The 27,976-nt window shown below is 42.1% G+C and overlaps 1 protein-coding gene across 1 annotated transcript; it reads right to left on the bottom strand.

Moving 5' to 3' along the window:
• Positions 1-721: 721 nt before the first annotated feature.
• Positions 722-27,904, bottom strand: rraga (Ras-related GTP binding A). Its single transcript, XM_067996957.1, has 9 exons — positions 27,757-27,904; positions 14,190-14,289; positions 13,753-13,819; positions 12,127-12,349; positions 10,457-10,552; positions 7,319-7,441; positions 5,509-5,600; positions 4,807-4,922; positions 722-1,787 (listed from the first exon to the last, which is right to left on the bottom strand). Exons 1-9 carry the CDS (start codon positions 27,781-27,783, stop codon positions 1,690-1,692), a joined length of 942 nt encoding a protein of 313 aa, XP_067853058.1. The 5' UTR covers positions 27,784-27,904; the 3' UTR covers positions 722-1,689.
• Between the last annotated feature and the right edge of the window lie 72 nt (positions 27,905-27,976).

The following is a 27,976-nucleotide window of genomic DNA, read 5'->3' as shown; positions in this document are numbered from 1 at the left end:
GCACATTAGGAATTTGTGCTTAGAAGTGAACTCTAAAAGATCAATACATTTTAATCCACATAACACAACAGTTTAGGGTTTAGAAGTTTTTTTTAAAAAAGTGCCAAATATATTTTGAGAAGAGTTTTAAAATAAGGTTCCCACAAACCCTTCCCCCTCAGACATATTCTCAGTGTGAGAACATTAAAAAGAAATTACAAGACTGCTACCCAAAATAACATCTTCCTCAACAGTTTACACAAAGAATAATACACTATTTGAAAAGTTAAACAGAGTGAAAAGAGTGATACATTTCATGGTGTAAATTCAAAGATCCACATAGGAAAAAAATTCACACTTATTCACTCTCACTGATTATATGGTTTAAAGATTTTTTTTGTTTTATTTAAGTCCTTTTTTTCCTATTTAAGTTGTATGCTGGTGTGGACAAGAGAAAATGCAATAGACCACAACAGAGACTGTCACCATGTGCAGCTGGAAGAACAGAGAACCAATTCTGTGAGACTAGCAAACAAAATATCTGAATCACATGGGTTAACAATCTGTTAATATTTAGGTTTAGAACAGAAGTCAGCAGAAACAAAACAAAACAAAACATAACATAATCATTTACACAAAAATGCACATAACCTTCCCATCAGCTAAAAGGTGTAGCTTTCAAAAGAGCAACTGACAAACTGAATACTGTAGTGGAACCCTAAAATAGTTCAACACAACATGATTTGATTTTGAAACAGATTTTATTAAATCATTTGCATTATTTTAAATAGGGAACAGGCAGAGAATCCACTCTCTTGACATCTGCACACCAACTACTGGGAACTATGCAAAAGCAGTCCAGGAAGACTGGCCACAGCTTCTCCCATCTCTCCTGCCCGGTAGGACCAGGGAGGAGAGGAAGAAAAGAGGGGAAGTCTCGTTAGCTCATCACAACCCAGTTAAAAAAAAAACTCAACTGTGGGAATGGAGGAGAACGTGTAATGATGCAACAAACAGCTCTGGCAACAGACCACCTATAATTCAACTTTAAAAAAGCTACGATCTTGGGAGGTTCAAGAAAAATAGCACATCAGGTAAACTGCAAAAAATTTTTACATTACTTTATTGAGACACAAAGAAACTCAATTTTTTGGGGGAGTGGGTGGAAGAAAGTAGCCATGCCATTAATTTCAGCACTTACACTGGATAAATATTACAGGAAGAGATTATCCATGTCTTCTTAATGAGTAACGATATCACTTTCTCTTGGATAGGATTTTCACCACAGACACAAATGGGCTTTTTTTTTTCAGGAGGGGCGAAAGAGGACACGTTAGATTGTCAGGTCAGAAAGAGACAGACAGGGTATATTTTACATGCAGAATTTAAAGTCAAAAACCTTGTTATTACAGACTCCCACAGAGCACTCCTCAAAAAGGTTTCTGCTCCTGCATGGATTACCATAAAAATGGAGCTTCTACTGTACCAGGTAAAATGTTTCATTGCAAGAGATTTGAAGCAGAGTCTGGAATAAAGAGGTCCTGCTGCTTTCAGGAGATGACACGAATAACTTGGCAAGATGCTCAAGGTCACAAAAAATGTGACAACTGCAGCAAATTACACAAAAACAGACACGATATAAAGAATTATATCAAGAAATATCAATTCGTCATACACCCGTCTGATATCCAGTCTATATCAAGCTGTCCTTCAGCGCACCAAAAGGCTGTGTTTGGGACCATCCACTCTCTCCAGCTTCTCAAAGTGTTTCCGGGCATTACGAATATTGATGAGTGTAGCTGCTGAAGCTGAAGAGTTTAGAAGATAACACAGTTAATTCAATATTTGAAAAACCAGAACAGCAAACTAACACACACACACAATCATTAAAATCAAGGAACGCAGAAGTAGTTGGAGCAATATACTACGTCAGAGTGATGGTAGGAAGGGTTCATGTCCTCATTGGTTCAAAATTGATGAATTCCTGATTTTAGCCTTGCCACAACAGAAAGAGATTCCCATGAGCACAGGGAGGGGTACATCACCCCAATAATTAATCACTATTTAAGAAAGGAGGGAGAGAGAAAACAGGGAACTGCGGACCTGTTATCCTGACATTGGTAGTTGGGAAAATGCTAGAATCTATTATAAAAGGATGTGATAACAGGACACTTAGAAAATATTAATAGGATTTGGCAAAGTCAACATGGATTTATGAAAGGGAAATCATGTTTGACAAAACTATTGGAGTTCTTTGAGGATGTAACTAGTAGAAGATAAGGGGGAACCAGTGAATGTGGTGTATTTGGATTTTCAGAAGGCTTTCGATAAGGTCCCACACAGGAGGTTGGTGAACAAAGTTACAGCACATGGAATTGGGGGTAATATACTGGCATGGATGAGAATTGGTTAACAGTCAGAAAGCAGAGAGTAGAAATAAACAGGTCTTTTTCAGGTTGGCAGACTGTGACTAGCGGGGTACCGCAGGGATCAGTGCTTGGGGCCCAGCTAGTCACAATCTGTATCAATGATTTGGATGAGGGGACCAAATGTAATATTTCCAAGTTTGCTAATGACACAAAACTAGGTGGGAATGTGAGTTGTGAGGAGGATGCAAAGAGGCTTCAAGGGGATATAGCCAGGCTAAGTGAGTGGCAAGAACATGGCAGATGGAATATAATGTGGAAAAATGTGAAGTTATCCACTTTGGTAGGAAAACAGAAATGTAGAGTATTTTTTAAATGGTGATAGATTGGGAAATGTTGATATTCAAAAGGGATCTGGGTGTCCTTGTACATGAGTCACTGAAAGCTAACATGCAGGTGCAGCAGGCAATTAGGAAGGCAAATGGTATGTTGGCCTTTATTACAAGAGGATGAGTGTACAGGAGTAAAGATGTCTTACTGCAATTATACAGGGCCTTGGCGAGATCGCACCTGGAGTATTGTGAACAATTTTGGTCTCCTTACCCAAGAAAGGATATACTTGCCATAGAGGGAGTGCAACAAAGGGTCACCAGACTGATTCCTGGGATGGCGGGATTGTCGTATGAGGAGAGATTGAGTAGACTAGGCCTGTATTCTCTAGAGTTTAGAAGAATGAGAGGTGATCTCATTGAAACATACAAAATTCTTACAGGGCTCAACAGGGTAGATGCAAGGAGGATGTTTCCCCTGGCTGGGGAGTCAAGAACTAAGGGTCACAGTCTCAGAATAAGGGGTAGCCATTTAGGACTGAGATGAGGGGAAATTTCTTCACTCAGAGGATGGTGAATCTTTGGAATTCTCTACCCCAGAAGCCTGTGGAGGCTCAGTCATTGAGTACATTCAAAACAGAGATTGATAGATTTCTAGATATTAAAGGCATCAAGGGACATGGGGATGGTGCAGGAAAATGGAGCCGAGGTAGAAGATCGGCCATAGTCTTGTTGAATGGCGGAGCAGGCTCGAGGGGCCGGATGGCTACTCCTGCTCTTATTTCTTATGTTCTAAGGCCATTCTTGCACCCACTAGCAGCCACTTCCAGTGTAGCACTGGAAGAGGCCTAGAAGGAGGGAAAAGGTAGATTACTCATCCACACTATTGACCACAGATCACGTGCATTGCACACACAAGAAAAGGTACGCAGAGAGAAAAAAAAATTTCAAAATTAAAAGGTAATTTGCTGAAAGATGAGGACTTCATGAGTTGGAATTTAGTCAATGGGGCAGCATCAAATTAAATAGGTTCATGAAGGGTACATTCAGTAGGTGCCTTGCTCTATCAATAACTGACAGGGTAATCCAAGCAACTACTTATCTTTTAGTCATTCCAGAGTATGCAAGTTTCTGAACTCATTACTTTCAAATGGAAACCATATACAATAGTTAGAGCACTAGGTCACATCACTGACCGAAGCACCAACCTTCTCCACCATGTCTGTCATTTTTAATTTTGAAGAGTTTACTGGTTAATGAAAGGGCAGAATAACAGTGGTACGGTGAAGGATAAAGGGAAATGACAATGGTACTCATCTCCAACTTAGCAAGTCTGAAACTGTAAGCCTGAATGGACCACCACTTCACTTGAGAGAACTACTATATTGCATGATTAATTTTGAAATCAAAACATAGAAGTTACTGTTCGCAAAATTAGTGGATAAATGCTTAATGAGTTCATATGACATTCCTTTATCCATTATTTTAATTTATATGTTAACCAGTTTAAGACAAATGGGTTATCACATGTGACAAAATAGAGAATATGCAAAAAAAAATCTTTACCACCTATTCAAGGCAGTTTACATTAAGTTCCCTGACTGTTCTATCATTACACCTTCAGGCCACTCCAAGACGTGGAGCCGACAGTTCTTTTGGCAGCCACTACACATTCATCCACGGAAGTTTAGAGGACAGAAACTTTCTTTTCCTATTTACTCACTAGTATCGTCCTATTTCCCTATTTGACCCTGAGCTTCCGACCCTATATCCTGTCCAACACCAAGACCGCCTACTTCCACCTCCGTAACATCGCTTGTCTCCTAGTCAAAATTTCTTCTAACACCTCAGTCTCCTGAATCCCAGTACTTATTTTCAAATCTTAGTGAAAGCAAATTAAGCTGCAAGCAAATCAGGCCATTTATGTAAATATACATCCGTCCAAAGCTTTTTTTTAACCTCAAGTTGCAGCTCATACCTCACCATATTGAGTTAGCTTGCATCAGTCATCCAAACTGGTTACAAAATAATCTTGTATCATGTCACTTACAGCAAATAAAGGAATATCGTGAAGGATTTAACCATCTGCATAAAGTAAGTGAAACAAATTGGAAAGAATTTTGACTACTTACGTATAGAGGGATCTGACATGATTACCATCACATACGTGTTAGATGTGAAGACATCAATGAATGCTGCAAAATTGGAGTTCCTAACTTCCATACTTTGGAAAGATGCAGCCAGTTTACTATAGAGAGAGAGCAGTATGCAAAACATATTAGTAATTAAATGCTGCAACACCAAGGACAATGAATGCAATAACCTCTACAAACTCGACCCCATTTATATTTGTGACCAGCACGTCTCCAACAAATAGGGTCTCACTGAAGCAATGGCTCAGGACAGTCAGTCCCAGGACCCAATCACTAATCAAGACCAGGTTTAAGGCATTATTGTGCATTCTTGTCAAGTCAGAATATGGATTGCAAACATCTTCGTTTCAGCTGCAGTAGTTTCAACAGTACCTAAACAGAAAAAAATACCCATATTCAATCTTAATTTGGTAGATACATACACACACAGAGGAAATAATGATAGCTGCTACAGAAAATAGAAATGTTACATTGATGTAGCAGGGCAGATTTTGAGAGGTTGAAAGTAAGGCGCACTGTTGGATGGTTCAGAGGGAGCTTTATCCTGTATCTAATCAATGCTATACTTCACTTAGGAATTCTCCGTACTGACAAACAAGCAGTGCTTCATTCCTAGCACTGATATCTCTCATTTTGATTAGCACAATATTTCTGTGAAGAGCAGGAATTTAAGAGGTTTACCTGCAGCTTAGCTTAAATTGTTTAATTATATTGCTGATTTTTTCAAATCTGTGCGCATCCCTCTGTTCTTTGCACTGATAGTGAGAGATCACCTGAAAAAAGGAGAAAAATAAAATGTATCATTGTCAGGACACCTCATTAAGGACAAGCAAATGAATCGAGATTTTAAAAAAATGACTGAAAGGAATCATTTTATATCAAACACACCCATATCCAGTTATTGTGATCAGTGTACTGAAGTATACAACAATACAACACCAGAATGAAAAATGGAACTGTGTGCAAACCATGATTACATTTAAATATTTGGTATGGATAAACAAGAATTAATTCACACATTTCCCCATGTTTTGCTATACAGTATTATCTGTAAAAAGGGAGTGACATCCACTGAATACAATGCGTGAAGGTCAATTTGCATGTGAAAAAAACATGTTAAAAGCAAGTGAAAATAAGTAGTTGCTCTACAAGCAACAAGGAATTAAAACAGGTAACATTGGGAAGCACAAGATCCACTCCCAAAATATTTCACATTTTTCCTTGTGTTGAGATTTTTGTCTGTTTTAGAGTGTTACAGCACAATGGGCCTTGTAGGCCTCAGAGTTTGTACACAAGTACAGGCAGCTCTGCCAGAAGCAACAGGAATTAGTCAAAATCCCACAGATGAAAATTTGTACATTTCATTCAAGCTTCCTCATTTCCCAGGATTTAAGTACAAGGATCAGGCTTCTGTAGTTCTAACTGAACAACGTGCACTCTGACATCAGCTATTTTTCGACCCAAAATAAATAGTCCAAAATAATAGAATGCAAATTTCTGCCCCAATAACATACTCTCAAACTGAGATTTGTGAAGCCCTTATTAAAATTCCAACACTGAAAGACAGCGTTGTTCTCCACCCTCCCTCCCACAACACATTCATGCATTCTCAAGAACTGCTAGTTCCAGTGAGCATTACTATCCAAACTGTATTAGGATAATAATATCAGCAAGCACTATGCAATCTGTAATGCACCATATGTGTTAATCTCAACACAAGGAAAAATGCATAGTTTTTTGGGAGTGGATCCTGTCCTTCCCAATGCTTTAATTCCTTGTTGCTTGTAGAGCAACTCCTTCTTTGCTTTTAACATGTTTTTTTCCCACTTGCAAATTGATCTGCATACATTGCATTCAGTGGATGTCACTCCCTTTTTACAGATATTACTGTGTAGCAAAACATGGGGAAATGTGTCTTGTGGTTATACATACCAAATATTTAAATGTAATCATAGCTTGTGTTATGCCATCATCCAAGAAACTTTACGAATGTTGTAAGAACGTTCAAATCCACTTTATTAAAAAGATCAAGACCTAAATCAGGACCTCTTTCACAAGAAATGTGCTGCCAGAAGGTTAAAATCCTCCTCTGTAACTAAGGTCTTTTTTTAAAAAAAGGAATTTCTACTGAATCATGGCTATAAGGTGACCTCATGAAGAAAAACTCAGCTTAACAAAGTCACTGAACCAAATTGTCTGAGCCAAATTAAACACAGGAGTAAAAACAAATTCACTTATCTGGGCAAAGTAGTGTAGTAGTTATGTTACTGAGCTAACAATACAAAGACTAAACCAGAGAACACAAATTTAAATGCCACCATGGTAGATTGACTCCATAGTCCACCAACACTCACTCTCCAGGCTCATACACGAAGAATGATCACTTAAGTGAGATATCAGGAGGTAACCAGCACCAGAGGATCCACACCTCAGTGTAAGTCAACACCATCAGGAGACGAGAAAGAAAAATAATAAAATCTACAGCACTTACTAGGAATGTGGCCCTTTCAAACAGTAGGACCTCATCAGCTTCAATAATCTGAGCAAAGTTCCTCAAGTTGGTTTCCAGTTGTTGTACGTTAGGGATCAGCTGATACACAATGCTTGACCAAGCCTAAGAGAAGTAAATATCACGAGTGTTAGAAAACACCACAAAAGGCTTAATGAAAACACCTGAAAAAAGATGTAAAATACTACTTCCACCATTTGGAACAGATTTTATCGCATTATTTAGGATTAGATTTTTTATTGCATTATTTAAGAGGATATTAAATTAACTATCTCCCTGCTAACAAAAGATAGTGCTCTTCATAAACATGAAAACACTCATCTTTTTTGATGATGGTGGTGGTGAAGAGTTATGATTGCCTTTCAATCTTAATTTTTGTATAACCTATGTTCCCTCCTTTTGTCCTCTGCAGAAGGTGCTGAATGTTGGCAGGGTAATCAGTCACAGGCCTATGTCAAACCAAGTCCAATACATTTTTACATGATATCCACACAAGTGTGCTTTTCAATAGGAGTTATTGGATAGCGATCAGGACCAAGAACCTTTGCTAATTGTTTCTCTTCCTAGACAGGAGCACTGAAGCTAACTGTAGCACCACTACTACAACAACATCTTGCATTTATATAGTGCCTTTAACATAGTAAAATGTCCCAAGGCGCTTCGTAGGAGCGTTATGAAACAAAATTTGACACCGATCCACATAAGGAGGTATTAGGACAGATGACCAAAAGCTTGGTCAGAGGTGTTGAGGTTTAGGAACGGAATTCCAGAGCTTAGGGCCTAGACATCTGAAGGCACGGCAGGCAATTGTGGAGCGATTAAAATCAAGGATGCGCAAGAGGCTAGAATTGAAGGAACACAGAGATTGTGGAGGGCTGGAGGAGGTTGCAGAGATATGGAGGGGCAAGGCTATGGAGGGATTTGAAAACAAGGATGAGAATTTTAAATTCAAGGCATTGCCAGACTGGGAGCCAATGTAGGTCAGCAAGCACAGGGGTGATGGGTGAACAGGACTAGGTGCAAGTTAGGATACGGGCAGCAGCGGTTTGGATGAGTTCAAGTATATGAAGAGTGGAAGGTGGGAGGCCAGCTGAGTCAGCATTGGAATAGTCAAGTCTAGGGGTAACAAAGGCATGGATGGGGGTTTCAGCGGTAGATGAGCTGAGGCAGGGGTGGAGATGGACGACGTTATGGAGGTGGAAGTAGGCGGTCTTGGTGATGGAGCAGATACAGAGTTGGAAGCTCATCTCAGGGTCAAATAGAGTCCAAGATTGCCAATGGTCTGGTTCAGCCACAGGCAGTGGAGAGGGATGGAGTTTGTGGCAGGGACAGAAGACAATGGCTTTGATCTTCCCAATATTTAGTTGGAGGAAATTTCTGCTCATCCAGTACTGGATGTCGGACAAGCAGTGTGACAAACCAGACGCAGTGCGACAAACCAGACGCAGTGCAGGGGTCAAGACAGGTGGTGGTGAGTTAGAGATGGGTGTCGTCAGCATACATGTGGAACTTGACTGTGTTTTCAGATGATGTCGCTGAGGGGCAGCTTGTACATGAGGAATAGGAGGGGTCTAAGAATAGATGCTTGGGGGACTCCAGAGGCATCGATGTGGGAACAGGAAGAAAGAAGCCAATGCAGGTGATTCTCTGGCTACGACTGGATAGATAGGAACGGAACCAGGTGAGGGCAGTCCCACCCAACAGGATGACGGAGGAGAGGCGTTGGAGGAGGATGGTGTGGTCAACCATAACAAAGGCTGCAGACAGGTCGAGAAGGATGAGGAGGGATAGTTTACCATGGTCACAGTCGCATAGGATGTCATTTGTGACTTTGATAAGGGCCATTTCAGTGCTGTGGCAGGAGCGGAAATCTGGTTGGAGGGGTTCAAACATGGAGTTGTGGGAAAGATGGGGACAGATTTGGGAGGCGACAACACGTTCAAGGACTTAGGAGAGGAAAGGGAGGTTGTAGATGGGGCGGTAGTTTGCAAGGACAGAGGGGTCAAGAGTGGGCTTTTTTTGAGGAGGGGGTGATGATAGCAGATTTGAAGGGGTAGGGGACAGTACCTGAGAACATAAGAAACAGGAGTAGGAGTAGGCCATACAGCCTCTCGAACCTGCTCCGCCATTCAATCAGATCATCTTCGACCTGAACTCCACTTTCCTGCCTGATCCCCGTATCTCTTGATTCTCCTACAGTCCAAAAATCTATCTACCTCAGCCTTGAATGTACTCAACATCTCAGCATCCACAGCCCTCTGGGGTAGAGAATTCCAAAGATTCACAACCCTCTGAGTGAAGAAATTCCTCCTCATCTCAGTCTTAAATGGCTAACCCCATAGGAGAGCAACAAGAGAAAGATGCGAGTTCAGGGCTGGGGCAGGAGGAAACCACCCTGACTAAGATCAGATGATCTTCCATTAAAAAGAAAATCTGTGAATAGCAGTGCTGTGTGTGTGAATCTGGAGTTAACTATGAAGCTGAATGAGCTTTGCTGGTATTATCAAATAAATTAAGGCTGTGTCAGGTGTGAATGAAGCTAGTACTGGAGTATTTTGACAGTTGCAGTCTGAATACTTCTCATCCACAGAGTCTGAAGGATGCAACCCAACCTGTGCTGTCCACCATCATTTCACCTCTGAAATTGATCAGACAGAGAATCTCCATACAGATTTCGTGGACTGCTTCCAAACACAGAGCTTTTTCCAATTTATTTCACAGCAGTTCAGCTACATATCACAAAAGTGTAGTAGTGCAGCAGTTAGGGGAGTGGAAGAGAAAGCAACATTTTACTGCATTAGAGGGAGAGGCGAACTGTGCTGTGCTCGTTTATGACGCATAACATTACAATCTTTCCCCATAGATTCAAATTGGTAAAATGTTTTGTGTGTTCTGTGCTGACTCCCCTCTTTACTACATTAAGTTTTTTGAAATCTTTCATTACATTAAAATCAGTTTGAATTTGTCCGAATTCAAGAAATATGTTTAGGGGCAGCATGGTAAAGCACCACAGGCTGATGGGACATAGCATTCTTTAAAAAACACACAGCAAAAACAAAAACAAATTTCTTATTGAACCATGCCCCGTGAGCATTTCGTGTCACTTTAAAGCAAACTTACTTTGTACAAGGTCTCATCCCAGATGGAGGTTCGAAAGCAGGTACATTCTAGAGGACGGGATAGGCGCCTCAAGTCATCTTCACGCTCCTTAAAAATCTTTAAGTATAACCAAGAAATTAAAGTAAATTTGGACATACTTTGAACAACTCAATCATGGAACATACAACACATAAGGAGGTCATTAGCCCCATTATGCATGTTAGCTCTTCAACCGAAGTGTCTATTTTAATCTAATTTTATAATCTAAATGGTACTATTTTGAGGGGGGTGCAAGAGCAGAGGGACCTGGGGTGCATATTCACAAATCTTTGAAGGTGGGAGGGCAAGTTGATAAGGTGGTCAAGAAAGGGTATGGGATACTCGGATTTATAAATAGGGGCACTGAATTCAAAAACAAGGAAGTCGTGCTAAACCTTTACAAATCACTGGTTAGGCCTCAGCTGGAGGCTTGTGTGGCAAAATTCTGGGCACCACACTTTAGGAAGGATGGTAAGCTCTTGGACAGGAGGTTTACCAGGATATCAGGGATGAGGGACTTCAGTTATGTGGAGAGATTGGAGATTGGAGAAACTGGGATTGCTCTCCTTAGAGCAGAGAAGGTTAAGGGGAGACCAGATAGAGGTATTCAAAATAATGAGGGAGTTTTATAGAAGAAATAGGGAGAAACTTCTCCTAGTAAGTGGATCGGTAACCAGAGGTCATCGGTTTAAAACAATTGGCAAAAGAATTAGAGGAGAAATGAGGATTTTTTTTTTCCACACTGATGGTTGTTAAGATCTGGAATACACTACCTGAAAGGGTGGTGGAAGCAGATTCCATAGGAACTTTCAAAAGGCAAGTGGACATGTACTTGAAGAGGACTAATTTGCAGGGTTAGGGGAAAAAGCTGGGGTGTGGGACTAAATTAGACAACACCTTCAAAGAGCCGGCACAGGCACAACAGGCTGAATGGTCTCCTTCTGTGCTGTAAGATTCTATGATTCTATAATTTCTCTGTCCCAACTGAGGGATTAATGTAAAATTTACACTCGGCAATTGCAATGCTAGTCTTTAAGCAAATCTACCAATCTCAGATATAAAAATTAAAGATCAGCTGAGCATTTAACTATTGTTTTGTGAAAGTTTAATTTTCTTCAATGCTGCACTAGAGCCACATCATTGCCAAATTGTATTCTGGCAAATTCATTTGCTCATGAAGCTGAGGGATCAGTGAAAGAATTAAGTCTTTTCAATTTCCAACATCCAGTGGTAACTTCAAGTACTCCCAGGTCAGCCATAGCATATAGTACATTCACAAAGGTTCTCACTTCCCTAACAATGAGCCTAAAACCTAACTGCAGATGAGCACTATTATGACATTTCCCATTTCCGGCACCAGCCATCTTTCTAGCATTTAAGTGAAACCACCAACTTAGCTCCTATTTGTGTTGAATTATAGAAAGTTTTGTGCTGTGGGCCTACACCATTAAAATTAGTTGGAACTACCAAGCTCATTGCACATTGGACTTTTATAGTTGTCACAAAGAAGAACACTACATGCCATTAATACATGGTAAATTGAAACCTAAGCCCCAAAAGGTGCTAGCTCTTGCACTACCCAGTGTTGAGTGTGTAAAATACTGTCCTGCTTTAGCAGAACGTTACAAGATGGGCAGCTAATCTCAGCTTACCAGGTCACGCTGATCCTCCTGTACAAGATCCATCTTGTGGACAAGGCAGAAGATTTTGGCATCAGGAGAGTTTTGAAGAATTGCTTCCAGGCATGACTGGTAGTAGTGCATATCTTTCTCCAATTCACGGCTCTCCACATCAAAGACATAAATAAGCACTTCCACGTTGCGGAATATGTTGTCTCGTTGACTGGTGAAGTAGTTTTCCATGAAAGTGTCCTGGCTGAGATTAAAAAAAGATATGTCCATTAGTCACTCCATTGGTCTAAAAAAAAGCAAGCCACAATAGTCCAAGGATGAAGCAAACAATGGTACTCTCATCCATCCCTCCCACCTTTGATTATTTGGTAAACACAATTGAAAGCTTCCCTGAATATCTAGATAACTTATGTCTGCATGCACTTCCTGTCTCTAAAATCTTAATTCTCACTATCACTTCATCACACTTGCGTTAACTTTTTCCCATTGTAAGTTCGCACAGGGAAGGGGGTGGTCAGGGGAGTGAGGGGGGGGGGTGGGGGGTGGGGGGAGTGAAAGTGAAAGAGAAAGAGAAAATGAAAGTGAAAGAGAGAGAGTGACATAGCAGCACGAAAACAACAGACTGATAGGAGAGAGACCACATTCCTCAGCTTACTGTTTGCAATGCCACGGAAGATCGGCTAGTATGTAATAAGAATTTAACATTAATGCTGGCTACACAAGATATGAAATTCTATTATACCCTATTTACAGAAACAGGAGAGATTACAAGCTAGTAAAGTTATTAAAGGCATAAACTGCCACTGCTGAACCAGAATGATTCATGAACATTTTTTTAATTCGTTCATGGGATGTGGGCATCGCTGGCGAGGCCAGCATTTACTGCCCATCCCTAATTGCTAAACATTAAGATCACAAGATTTAGAGTTTAATTCAGTTCCATATTATTGGCTATTAATTGGATTCTTAACTGCAGGTGAGCACTCAATAATATTTGAGTAATTAACATGTTAATGTATTCCTTCAATGAGGACCTCATCACACATCAAAGGTAAAGCAAGTCCCAATATCAGTCATGTGCCATTACAAAAAAAACTCTTCAACAAAGCCAAAACAATGTTATTCTCAGGCATCCACTTCCCTACAAATAAACTATCTTAATCATTTTGATTAGATAACAGCCTCTACCCATTACATACATATCGCATTACAGTACTCAACATGTATTTCACTTTTTCTAGTGTTTAAAATGGTGCAATGTATGCATTGCCCATCTGTTTTTGCAGGGAGGAAATTACTTTGCAGCAGCTCAACATTCCCCAGTATGTGTTGAATTCCATTTGTGTATCAAACTTCCCTACTTTCTTTATTTTAATCTGAAGTGTCCAAATAAGTTCCAGATCTTCCCTTGCATTTCATATCTTGTGTAGCCAGCATTAATGTTAAATTCTTATTACATACTAGCCAATCTTCCGTGGCATTGCAAACAGTAAGCTGAGGAATGTGGTCTCTCTCCTATCAGTATGTTGTTTTCGTGCTGCTATTGGTTGGTGGGGGGGGGGGGGGGGGGGGGAAGAGGAAAGAAGAGAGACGGAGCAGAAATGCTCCCTTAACTTCCTATTATTGATTGTATAATAAAACACCTACCCACCACAGTCCCATAGATTCAGGACTAGATTCCCCAGGAATCGGACATGTGAATGTTCCACATCAACTACAAAGAGAACAAGAGATATTTCAGACTCCGCAACACGAAAATCATTATTATGTTATCTAATGTACTATCATAGAGCCCCTTACGATTTTGCATTAGCTGCTGCAAAAAGCCATTTGAAACTAGCAAGTTCTACAACTTCTTGATATACCCAAGTGGCTGCTTTTGAATTAAAAGTATTGCATTAGATCTATAATGCAAATCAGGGTGAATATCAAACAGTAGTTTAAAAAAATGCCTCTATAAACTTTAACTTTCTTTTAACTGAATTTCATTTAGAGCCACTGCTAAAAGACACTACAAATGATTAACGCAATTTTAGTCTTAAATTTTTCTCTCACTCCAAGGTCTGATCTCGCACAATACTTACTTGTAGCTCCAAGGCGCCGTGTGTCCCTGGCTATGTAGTTTGCAAAGATAATGGATCTCATGCTGGTCTTACCAGACCCACTCTTTCCCATCAACAGCACCTAGTGAAAGAACAGCAACAGCACTGTAAAGTCAATGGGCAAACTCTAACATGCCACTCAACAGCATAAGCATCTGATTCTGGTCCACTGTCTTTCAACCTGGCACGAATGATCTACTTTGCAATTTACATCACAGAAAGAACATGAGAATATGCAGGCAAAGTTGCATTGTTTAAGGGTGCAGCTTGGTCTGGATGGACACATGCACGCATGCACACGGTTAAGAGGGAATTTCCCATTTGAAGGCAACATTTACCAAGGATGCATCTTTATCCATGTGCTGGCCTTTGGCAACATCATCCAAAGAGATGATATCAGCTTCCACCAGCTCTACCTCTCCACCACCCAAGACTGAAACCATTGTCTTTGCTCCCGCCACAAATTACATATCCTTGCCACCAATTCAATCCCTCCACCCCGGCCACTGTCTCAAGCTGAGTCAGACTGCTTGCAACCATGGCATCCTATTCAACCCTAAGGTGAGCTTCCAACCCATATACTCTCCATCACTAATACTGCCTACTTCCACCTCCATAACTTTATCCACCTCAGCCCATAAACTGCTGAAACCCCTATCCATGCCTTTGCAACCTCCATAAGAACATTAGAAATAGGAGCAGGAGTAGGCCATACGGCCCCTTGAGCCTGCTCCTCCATTCAATAAGATCATGGTTGATCTTCGACCTTAATTCTACTGTCCCACCCGATCCCCATATCCTTCGAATCCCCTAGATCGAGACTCTCCAGCATGGGGAAACAAACTCTCAGCATCTACCCTGTCAAGGCCCCTCAGAATCTTATATGTTTCAATGAGATGACCTCTCATTCTTCTAAATTCCAGACATTATAGGCCCATTCTACTCAATCTCTCCTCATAGGTCCTGTCCACAAAAAGCAGGACAAATCCAATCCGGCCAATTACCGCCCCATCAGTCTACTCTCAATCATCAGCAAAGTGATGGAAGGTGTCGTCGACAGTGCTATCAAGCGGCACTTACTCACCAATAACCTGCTCACCGATGCTCAGTTTGGGTTCTGCCAGGACCATTCAGCTTCAGACCTCATTACAGCCTTGGTCCAAACATGGACAAAAGAGCTGAATTCCAGAGGTGAGAATGACTGCCCTTGACATCAAGGCAGCATTTGATCGAGTGTGGCACCAAGGAGCCCTAGTAAAATTGAAGTCATAGAATCATAGAAGTTTACAACATGGAAACAGGCCCTTCGGCCCAACATGTCCATGTCGCCCAGTTTATACCACTAAGCTAGTCCCAATTGCCTGCACTTGGCCCATATCCCTCTATACCCATCTTACCCATGTAACTGTCCAAATGCTTTTTAAAAGACAAAAAATTGTACCCGCCTCTACTACTGCCTCTGGCAGCTTGTTCCAGACACTCACCACCCTTTGAGTGAAAAAAATGCCCCTCTGGACCCTTTTGTATCTCTCCCCTCTCACCTTAAATCTATGCCCCCTCGTTATAGACTCCCCTACCTTTGGGAAAAGATTTTAACTATCGACCTTATCTATGCCCCTCATTATTTTATAGACTTCTATAAGATCACCCCTTAACCTCCTACTCTCCAGGGAAAAAAGTCTCAGTCTGTCCAACCTCTCCCTATAAGTCAAACCATCAAGACCCGGTAGCATCCTAGTAAATCTTTTCTGCACTCTTTCTAGTTTAATAATATCCTTTCTATAATAGGGTGACCAGAACTGTACACAGTATTCCAAGTGTGGCCTTACTAATGTCTTGTACAACTTCAACAAGACATCCCAACTCCTGTATTCAATGTTCTGACCAATGAAACCAAGCATGCTGAATGCCTTCTTCACCACCCTATCCACCTGTGACTCCACTTTCAAGGAGCTATGAACCTGTACTCCTAGATCTCTTTGTTCTATAACTCTCCCCAACACCCTACCATTAACGGAGTAGGTCCTGGCCCGATTCGATCTACCAAAATGCATCACCTCACATTTATCTAAATTAAACTCCATCTGCCATTCATCGGCCCACTGGCCCAATTGATCAAGATCCCGTTGCAATCCTAGATAACCTTCTTCACTGTCCACAATGCCACCAATCTTGGTGTCATCTGCAAACTTACTAACCATGCCTCCTAAATTCTCAATCCAAATCATTAATATAAATAATAAATAACAGCGGACCCAGCACCGATCCGAGGCGCACCGCTGGTCACAGGCCTCCAGTTTGAAAAACAATCCTCTACAACCACCCTCTGTCTTCTGTCGTCAATCCAATTTTGTATCCAATTGGCTACCTCACCTTGGATCCCGTGAGATTTAACCTTATGTAACAACCTACCATGCGGTACCTTGTCAAAGGCTTTGCTAAAGTCCATGTAGACCACGTCTACTGCACAGCCCTCATCTATCTTCTTGGTTACCCCTTCAAAAAACTCAATCAAATTCGTGAGACATGATTTTCCTCTCACAAAACCATGCTGACTGTTCCTAATCAGTCCCTGCCTCTCCAAATGCCTGTAGATCCTGTCTCTCAGAATACCCTCTAACAACTTACCCACTACAGATGTCAGGCTCACCGGTCTGTAGTTCCCAGGCTTTTCCCTGCCGCCCTTCTTAAACAAAGACACAACATTTGCTACCCTCCAATCTTCAGGCACCTCACCTGTAGCTGTTGATGATTCAAATATCTCTGCTAGGGGACCCGCAATTTCCTCCCTAACCTCCCATAACGTCCTGGGATACATTTCATCAGGTCCCGGAGATTTATCTACCTTGATGCGCGTTAAGACTTCCAGCACCTCCCTCTCTGTAATATGTACACTCCTCAAGACATCACTATTTATTTCCCCAAGTTCCTTAACATCCATGCCTTTCTCAACCATAAATGCCGATGTGAAATATTCATTTAGGATCTCACCCATCTCTTGTGGTTCCGCACATAGATGACCTTGTTGATCCTTAAGAGGCCCTACTCTCTCCCTAGTTACTCTTTTGCCCTTTATGTATTTGTAGAAGCTCTTTGGATTCTCCTTTGCCTTATCTGCCAAAGCAATCTCATGTCCCCTTTTTGCCCTCCTGATTTCTCTCTGAACTCTACCCCGGCAATCTCTATACTCTTCACGGGATCCACTTGATCCCAGCTGCCTATGCATGTCATATGCCTCCTTCTTCTTTTTGACTAGGGTCTCAATCTCCCGAGTCATCCAAGGTTCCCTACTTCTACCAGCCTTGCCCTTCACTTTATAAGGAATGTGCTTACCCTGAACCCTGGTTAACACACTTTTGAAAGCCTCCCACTTACCAGACGTCCCTTTGCCTGCCAACAGACTCTCCCAATGAACTTCTGAAAGTTCCTGTCTAATACCATCAAAATTGGCCTTTCCCCAATTTAGAATTTTAACTTTTGGGCCAGACCTATCATTCTCCATAGCTATCTTAAAACTAATGGAATTATGATCACTGGTCCCAAAGTGATCCCTCACTAACACTTCTGTCACCTGCCCTTCCTTATTTCCCAAGAGGAGGTCAAGTTTTGCCCCCTCTCTAGTCGGGCCATCCACATACTGAATGAGAAATTCCTCCTGAATACACTCAACAAATTTCTCTCCATCCAAGCCCCTAATGCTATGGCTGTCCCAGTCAATGTTGGGAAAGTTAAAGTCCCCTACTATTACCACCCTATTTTTCTTGCAGCTGTCTGTAATCTCCTTACATATTTGCTCCTCAATTTTCCATTGACTATTTGGGGGTCCGTAGTACAATCCTATCAAAGTGATCTCTCCCTTCTTATTTTTCAGTTCTACCCATATAGACTCAGTGGGCGAACCCTCGGATATATCCCCTCTCACTACTGCCGTGATGTTCTCCCTAATCAAGAACGCAACTCCCCCTCCTCTCTTACCTCCTGCTCTATCTTTCCTATAGAATCTGTACCCTGGAACATTGAGCTGCCAGTCCTGCCCCTCCCTTAGCCATGTTTCAGTAATAGCTATAACATCCCAGTCCCATGTACCCATCCATGCCCTGAGTTCATCTGCCTTACCCATCAGACTTCTTGCATTGAAATAAATGCAGTTTAATCTAGACTTCCCTTGGTCTTTGCCCTGCTTTCTCAGACCATCTGTCCGGTCATGTTTTGTACACTCTCCCTTACTGCCTTTTGTTTCTGTCACCATTTTACTTCCCACTGACTTGCTGCATCGGTTCCCACCCCCCTGCCACATTAGTTAAACCCTCCCCAACAGCACTAGCAAACACTCCCCCTAGGACATTGGTTCCAGTCCTGCCCAGATGCAGACCGTCCAATTTGTACTGGTCCCACCTCCCCCAGAACCGGTTCCAATGGCCCAGGAATTTGAATCCCTCCCTCTTGCACCATCTCTCAAGCCACGTATTCATCCTAGCTATCCTGTCATTCCTACTCTGACTAGCCCGTGGCACTGGTAGCAATCCTGAGATTACTACCTTTGAGGTCCTACTTTTTAGTTTAACTCCTAACTCCCTAAATTCAGCTTGTAGGACCTCATCCCGTTTTTTACCTATATCGTTGGTACCTATATGTACCACGACAACTGGCTGTTCACCCTCCCCCTCCAGAATGTCCTGCAGCCGCTCCAAGACATCCCTGACCCTTGCACCAGGGAGGCAACATACCATCCTGGAGTCTCAGTTGCGTCCGCAGAAACGCCTGTCTATTCCCCTTACAATCGAGTCCCCTATCACTATAGCTCTGCCACTCTTTTCCCTGCCCTCCTGTGCAGCAGAGCCAGCCACGGTGCCATGAACCTGGCCGCTGCCACCTTCCCCTGGTGAGCCATCTCCCATAACAGTATCCAAAACGGTATACCAATGGGAATCGGGGGAAAACTCTCCAGTGGCTGGAGTCATACCTCGCACAAAGGAAGATGAAAGTTGTTGTTGGACGCCAATCATCTCAGCCCCAGGGCACTGCTGCAGGAGTTCCTCGGGGCAGTGTCCTTGGCCCAACCATCTTCAGCTGCTTCATCAATAACCTTCCCTCCATCATGAGGTCAGAAATGGGGATGTTCGCTGATGATTGCATAGTGTTCTGTTCCTTTCGCAACCCCTCAAATAATGAAGCAGTCCGAGCCTGCACGCAGCAAAACCCGGACAACATCCAGGCTTGGGCTCATAAGTGGCAAGTAACATTCATGCCAGACAAGTGCCAGGCAAGAGAGAGTCTAACCACCTCCCCTTGACATTCAACGGCATTACCATCGCCGAATCCACCACCATCAACATCCTGGGGGTCACCATTGACCAGAAACTTAACTGGACCAGCCATATAAATACTGTGGCTACAAGAGCAGGTCAGAGGCTGGGTATTCTGTGGCAAGTGACTCACCTCCTGACTCCACAAAGCCTTTCCACCATCTACAAGGCACAAGTCAGGAGTGTAATGGAATACTCTCCACTTGCCTGGATGAGTGCAGCTCCAACAACACTCAAGAAGCTCGACACCATCCAGGACAAAGCACCTGCTTGATTGGCACCCCTTCCACCACCCTAAACATTCACTCCCTTCACCACCGGTGCACTGTGGCTGCAGTGTGTACCATACACAGGATGCACTGCAGCAACTCGCCAAGGCTTCTTCGACAGCACCTCCCAAACCCACGACCTCTACCACCTAGAAGGACAAGAGCAGCAGGCACATGGGAACAACACCACCTGCATGTTCCCCTCCAAGTCACACACCATCCCGACTTGGAAATATATCGCCGTTCCTTCATCGTCGCTGGGTCAAAATCCTGGAACTCCCTTCCTAACAGCACTGTGGGAGAACCTTCTTCACACGGACTGCAGCGGTTCAAGAAGGCGGCTCACCACCACCTTCTCAAGGGCAATTAGGGATAGGCAATAAATGCCAGCCTTGCCAGTGGCATCCACATCCCATGAACGAATATAAAAAAAACCCCTCTCATCCTAGGTATCAATCTAGTGAACCTTCATTGCACCACCTTGAAGGCTAGTATATCCTTCCTTAGATAAAAGGAGGACAAAATTGTACACAGCACTCTAGGTGAGGTCTCACCAAAGCCCTGTACAATTGTAGTAAGACTCCCTTACTTTTGTACTCCAACCCCCTTGTAATAAAGGCCAACATGCGATTTGCCATCCTAATTGTTTGCTGTACCTGTATGTTAACTTTTTGTGTTTCTTGTACGAAGACACCCAAATCACTCTGAATGTCAACATTTAATAGTTTCTCACCATTTAAAAAACACTCTATTCTTCCTACCAAAAATGATTAACCTCACATATCCCCACATTATACTCCATCTGCCACCTTCTTGCCCACTTAACCTGTCTAGATCCCTTTGCAGACTCCGTGTCCTCCTCACAGCCTACTTTCCTACCTAGCTTTGTGTTGTCAGCAAATTTGCTTACATTACACTCGGTCCCTTCATCTAAGTCATTAATATAGATTGTAAACAGCTGAGGCCTAAGCACCGATCCTTGCAGCACAGCACTCGCAACAGCCTGCCAACCAGAAAACGACCCATTTATCCCTTCTCTGTTTTCTGTCTATTAACCAATCCTCTATCCATGCTAATATATTACCCCCAACCCCATGAGTCCTTATCTCGTGTAACAACCTTTTATATGGCACCTTATCAAATGCCTTTTGAAAATCCACTGGTTCCACTTTATCTATCCTGCTAGTTACATCCTCAAAAAACTAAGATTTGTCAAACACAATTTCCCTTTCATAAAACCAAGTTGACTTTGCCTGATCATATGATTTTCTAAGTGCCCTGTTACCACTTCCTTAATAACAGATTCCAGTATTTTCCCAATGACTGATGTCAGGCTAACTGGCCTGTAGTTCCCGGTTTTCTCTCCTTCCTTTTTTGAATAGCGGGGTTACATTTGCTACCTTCCAATCTGCTGGGTCAAACTCCAGACTTGACTATTCCAATGCTCTCCTGACTGGCCTACCACCCTCCGTAAACTTCAGCTCATCCAAAACTATGCAGTCTTTATCCTACTCCACAACCACCTGCTTACCCATCAACCCTGTCCTCACTGACCTTCATTGGCTCTTGGTCCCCCAATGCCTCAAATTTAAAACTCTCATCCTTGTGTTTAAATCCCTTGATGGCCTTGCTCCTCCGAATCTCTAACCTCATCCAGCCCTACAATCCCCTTTCACCCCCAAACTGTTCATTCCTCTGACTCTGGTCTCCTGTGCATCCCCATCCCTTCATAAAGCTTTGGTGGCCATGACTTCAATTTCCTAGGCCTTAAACTCTGGAATTTTCTCCCTAAACCCCTGCCCCACCCTTTCCTCCTTTAAAGCCCTCTTTATAACCCATCACTTTCAGCAAGCCTTTGGTCATCCCTCTGAATATCTCCTTCTATGGCTCAGCAACCATTTCTTTTTTGATTATTCTTCTGTGAAGTACCTTGGGACTTTTTTTCTATGTTAAAGGCGCTATATAAATGCAAGTTCTTGTGACATATTCAGTCACTATAAAAACAGTGGTCTTGCCTAAAGTGATTTGGTCCACAATTGACTCAACGCAGCAGTACTTACTAACTCTTCGTTGATTTGCTAAAGTCAATATATCCATTACAAATCTGACTAAACCACAAGAGCTTTTTAATTAACAAAACATGCAAGGCTTTCAGGGTCCCTGGCTGAACGTTAGCAAATGGATTCAAACATCAGCTAGTTGTGGAGGATCAGAGAAGCTACGCAATTGCTACTGGCAGTAGACTGCTGATAGGCAAGGAGGATTGGGGTCTCATTGCTTCTTAATACAGTACCTGCCACAATCTAACACTCAGCACTTCTCCAATGGACAATAGTATGCACAGAATCAGGAAGGTGGCAGCTCACTATTATGCGAGAAGCTTTGAATCTGATGGGGTTGTGCAGTAATGTTACAATACATTCTAATGACAGAGCAACATACAGTTATTATTAGGACAGATGCTCTTTAAAGTTAATTATAGAGGGTAGAGAGGGGAGATACCATCAACACTATATATAAGTAAGTGTTTTGAGAGCAACATTACAACATCTACATGTCCTTCACATACTTGTACAGATAAAATCCACACTGGTCAGATAAATAAAGATTAAAGCACCCATTGCAGTTGCAATTTCAACTGAAGTTAGGACTGGCCTTTTACCCTTTCCATGATATGAAAAGAAGGGGAGGAATGGAGAGAAAAGGGAAATTCAACTTCTGTTCCCATTTGGGTCAATTGTTCTTAAAATCATTTGCAGAAAATATTTCTCTCCTATTTAATTCCTCCTTTGGCTTTGCAATGATATGAAATCTTTTGTTTAAAAGATGCGGTTAAGAAGTAGGAGCTGGAGTAGACCATACAGCCCCTCGAGCCTGCTCCGCTATTCAGTAAGATCATGGCTGATCTTCTACCTCAACTCTACTTTCCCACCCTATCCCCATATCCCTTGAATCCCTTAGTGTCCAAAAATCTATCGATCTGATACTTGAATATACTCAACAACTGAGCATCCACAGCTCTCTGGGATAGAGAATTCCAAAGATTAACAACCCTCAAGAAATTTTTCTTCATCTCAGTCCTAAATAGCCGATCCCTTATCCTGAGACTATGGCCCCTAATTCTAGACTCTCCAGCCAGGGGAAACAGCCTCTCAGCATCTACCCGGTCAAGCCCCCTCAGAATCTTATTCGTTTCAATGAGATCACCTCTCATTCTTCTAAACTCCAGAGAGTATATGCCCATTCTATTCAATCTCTCCTCATGGGGAACCCTCTCATCCCAGGAATCTATCTAGCATACCTTTGTTGCTCTAAGGCAAGTATATCCTTCCTTAGGTAAGGAGTCTAAAACAGTTCACAGTACTTCAGGTGTGGTCTCACCAGAGCCCTATATAATTGCAGCATGACCCCCTCACTCTTAGCTTTATTGCAAGGGGGCTGGAGTATAACAAACCATTTGCCTTTTTAATTGCTTGCTGTACCTGCATGTTAACTTTCTGTGATTCGTGTACAAGGACACCAAAATTCCTCTGACTACCAACATTTCTTGGACTCTCACCTTTTAAAAAATATTCTACTTTTCTATTCTTTCTACCAAAGTGGATAATTTCACATTTCCCCACATTATACACCATCTGCCACCTTCTCGCCCACTCACTTAACCTTTTGCAGCCTCTTTGTATCCTCCTCACAGATTACTTTCCCACCTAGCTTTGTAATGTCAGCAAACTTAGATGAGGGGACCAAGTGTAATATATCAATGACTTGGATACATACTGTAAACATCTGAGGCCCAAGCACTGATCCTTGTGGCACCCCACTAGTTACAGCCTGCCAACCCGAAAATGACCTGTTTATTCCTACTCTCTGTTTTCTGTCCGCTACCCAATCCTCAATCCATGCTAATATATTACCCCCAATCTTGTCTAACAACCTTTTGTTGGCACTTTATCGAGTGCCTTTTGAAAATCCAAATACACTACATCCACTGGTTCCCCCTTATCTCCCCTGCTAGTTACACCCTCAAAAAACTCTAATGGATTTGTCAAACATGATTTCCCTTTCATAACACTCTGTTGACTCTGTCTAATCATATGATTTTCTAAGTGCCCTCTTACTACATCCTTAATAATAGATTCTAGCATTTTTCCTACTACTGATGCGAGGCTAACTGGTGTATAGTTTCATGTTTTCGCTCTCCCTCCTTTCTTGAATAGCAGGGTTACATTTGCTAACTTCCAATCCATGGGGCCATTCTAGAATCTAGGGAATTCTGGAAGATCAAAAGCAATGCATCCACTATCTCTGCAGCCACCTCTTTTAAAACCCTAGAATGTAGGCCATCAGGTCCAGGGGATTTGTCAGCTTTTAGTCCCATTAAACTCTCCAGTACTTTTCCTTTACTAATCTTAATTACTTTAAGTTCTCACTCTCATTAGACCCTTGGTTCCCCACTATTTCCGGTATGTTTCTGTCTACTACTATGAAGACAGATACAAAATATTTGTTTAGCATCTCTGCCATTTTTTTGTTCCCCATTATAATTTCTCCTGTCTCTGCCTCTAAGGGACCCACATTTACATTCACTAATCTCTTCCTTTTTACATACTTGTAGAAGCTCTTACAATCTAGTATATTTCTTGCTAGTTTACTCATTCAATTTTCTCCCTCATCAACTTCTTGGTCATCCTTTGCTGATTTCTAAAACCCTCCCAATCCTCAGGCTTATTAATTTTTTTGACAACATTTTAAGCCTCTTCTTTTAATCTAATACTATCCTTAAAACCACTAGTTAGCCACGTTTGGATCAGTTTTCCCGTGAAGTTTTTATTCCTCAAGGGAATGTATATTCGTTGAGAATTATGAATTATTTCTTTAAATGTTCACCATTGCTTATCTACCGTCATATCTTTTAATCTAATTTCCCAATCTACGTTAGCCAACTCGCCTCTCATACCTACGTAATTGGCTTTGTTTAAATTTAAGACTCTGGTTTCAGACTTAACTACATCACACTCAAACTCAATTATGAAATTCTATAATATTATGCTCACTCCTCCTCAGAGGATCCTTAACTATGAGATTACTAATTAACCCTGTTTCACTACACAATACTAGATCTAAAATAGCCTGTTCCCTACTTGGTTCCTCAACATATTGTTCTATTAGTTTGTCAAAAAATAACTGCAGCAAAGTACTAGAACCTATAAAGAAAGAAGACCGACTTGAATTTACATAGCGCCTTTCATGACCTCAGGACATCCCAAAGCGCTTGACAACCAATGAACTACTTTTGAAGTGTAATCACTAATGTAGTTGCGTCACAGAGAAATCCAGTTTCTGGCAATGCATTCTCGCTATTTTTGCCTCACCAGAGGTAATGCGCGAGAGATGTTATTCCTAAATAGGTTACATAGCAACACTGCTACGTGTTGCAGGCACCCAAAAACACCTGTCTGCTGTTAGTGGAAAAAGTCAGCATGTGTATAGAACTGGTTTCTCTATTTTATACTCATGCCTTTTTTTCCCCCTTAGAAGTTGAAGCCTGCAATCTACAAGCGCTGCTTTTACTATTTTTTTTTGCCATATGCCAACGGTGCTTAATGGGCCAGTAAGTCGAAGGACCACATCTTGCACTACCTTTGATGGGAGCTCTCAGAACTTATGAAAAGTCACGTACAGGTCACACACAGATGAATGCAATTCGGCTACTTAACATGGTCAGGTGCCATGGGCAATGGGAATACCATGCACCTGGCACTGATAAACCTGTCTTAAAATAAAGATGATCTGCACCTACAGTTTTTCCTCTTTCTTCATCCTTAGGAGTGCAATACCACTTTATTCCTGGATTAGTTTTGACAGTCACACAATCACATGACCTGGTAACATACTCCTGCTGTCACTTCTGCTAATTAAAACAGCACCAAACAAAACCAAGAAAAGCTACAACCCCAAACATTACAATAAATTGAAATATTCATTAACATTCCCTCTAAAATAAAAAATGTCTTCCACCTGCACTGTTTCTATTTATCACTTAAATTCACCTTTCTCTCTGTTTCTGTTCGTCTTTCTCCATTGCTTGTTTTTCTGCATTTCTTCTTTGATCTTCTGATCATCTCTTGTTTGCTATTTCTCTTTCCATTCACTGCTTTCCTCTCTTCTGAGGCCAGTTGGTTAGTTTTTTTGCCAACATAAAGAACTAAAATCACAGCACAGATGTCTTATCGCTGTGCCATCCCACCCCTTAACTCTTTCTCAATCTCAATAATTGCAAAAATTTTAATCTACCATGCTAAATAGGAAATTACACCATTGCTACTGCAATACAATGCTTAAACAAAATCTGAAACCAATCAAACATAACTCACTTGTGACCTGTGTCATGCACCAGGCCCACTCAGTTGTTTAAACATATTACACCAGCAAAAAATTGTGGAGAAAAGGAGGGATAACTGACAAGCTGGCCAAGAACATCTCTGATGCCAGGGAAAGTCTGTAAATACAGTAATGGCTGAAGCACACTGCTACTGCATACAGGAGGGCTGACATTTAGCTTCACCATTACCAGCACATATTGTTAAAGACACCCAGCAAAATCTCTTCTCAAGGAGAGTTTAATTATTTCCAACACTAACAGCAGGTTCTTTGTGTTACAGAAATACTTAGATATGAGGGGGAGGGGGGTGAAGTCATTACCCTAGTTCTCACACGGGGGGCGGGGATGATCAGCAGTAAGGTCAACCTTTACCATATGCCGTTGGATCCATTATAATAATTTACATTTTTATAAGGCATCTGAGGACATTTTACTGGATAGCAAGTGGAGAGGGGGAATTTACAAGGGAATATGATACAGAGAGGAGCCAAGTGGGGACAAAGACGAGGTTCATTACAACAACTTGAATTTATAAAGTGCCTTTAACGTAGTAAAACGTCCTAAGGCGCTTCACAGGAGCGTTATCAAAAAAAATTTAACACTAAGCCACATAAGTACGTATTAGGATAGGTGACCAAAAGCTTGGTCAAAGAATTAGGTATTAAGGAGCATCTTAAAGGAAGAGAGAAGGGTAGAGGGGTTCAGGGAGGGAATTCCAGAGTTTAGTGCCTAGGCAACTGAAGACACGGCCATCAATGGTGGAGCAATTAAAATCGGAGACGCACAAGAGGCCAGAATTGGAGGAGTGCAGAGGTCTGAGGGTTGTAGGAGATTACACAGATAGGGAGATTTTGAAGGCAGGAAGGGAAGTGGCAAGATGAAGATGCTTTAGGGGTGGGATACTAGGAGAGTAAAGAAGCAGCCATCAACAGTACAGTAAAGACAGAGACCAGTGTTGGAGGACTGGAGGGTGCATACAGGGCCAAGGAGTTGGAGATCACTCAGGAAGGGGAGGGGAGGGAAAAGAGGAGAGCAGGAAAGATGCAAGACTCAGGCATTTTAAGTTAGGATAAAGGTCCCTAACAGTCCATTCTCTGGAACATATAAAACCAGTGAAGATTAGCAAGGACAGGCAAGGGATGCAAACCTTAGTGTGGGTAAGGCCATGGGCTATAGAATTCTGGGTGGCTCATCGTTTCTGAATGGTAGCAGAAAAGGAGGATGGTAAGGAGAGCAATGGAGAAGTGCAGCCACAACGTGATAAAAGTATGGATTACGGTTTTGGAGGCAGGTTATGTTGCAGCAGTGAAAGAAAGTGGCCTTAATGACAAATCAGATGTGCGAGGAGGAAGTTACTGGAATTACCCTACTTGGGATGCCCCTGGAGAAAGAATGTTGACTTCCAGGTAACTGCTATAAGGGAAGACATTTATTCCACTGTTACCCTACAAGGCGGGAGGAAGGCTGGAAGAGGGGGTTGCCCGTTACCTTCATTCTGTTGCCCTGGTAACCTCGCAGTCCTGTTCTTTCTTAACCTCCCATTCCCCATCCCTCTATATCCAAATCCCAAACAGTGTACAGTTGGGTTTTACCTTTTTCTTCATGGCTGTGCTCGGCATCCCCCGCCTGCAGAATTTCCCGATTTATCCCAGGCTTTCCCTGCACTGTATCCACCTCTCAATCGCAGCTGTAGGGCTTCTGTATCACAACAGGCCGCAGTCACGCGCTTCACTTACGTCATTTACATAGCGACCACTTTACGGCGCGTCTTCTCCCATTCTCTTCCGTGCTCTTGGGACTATTTGCCACAAT

Source organism: Heptranchias perlo, chromosome 15 (genome assembly GCF_035084215.1).
Source record: "Heptranchias perlo isolate sHepPer1 chromosome 15, sHepPer1.hap1, whole genome shotgun sequence".
NCBI lineage: Eukaryota > Metazoa > Chordata > Chondrichthyes > Hexanchiformes > Hexanchidae > Heptranchias > Heptranchias perlo.
The sequence above is the reverse complement of the archived record's forward strand: the minus strand, read 5'-3'. Positions and strand labels throughout refer to the sequence as shown.

Coding starts and splice junctions, on each gene's coding strand:
- rraga (XM_067996957.1), bottom strand. CDS start 27,783: ATGCCGAGCACAGCCATGAAGAAAAAG. Junction 7,442..10,456: donor GGGATGAGACCTTGTACAAA/GTAAGTTTGCTT, acceptor TACTTCTCTTAG/GCTTGGTCAAGCATTGTGTA. Junction 4,923..5,508: donor CAATTTAAGCTAAGCTGCAG/GTAAACCTCTTA, acceptor CTCTCTCTATAG/TAAACTGGCTGCATCTTTCC.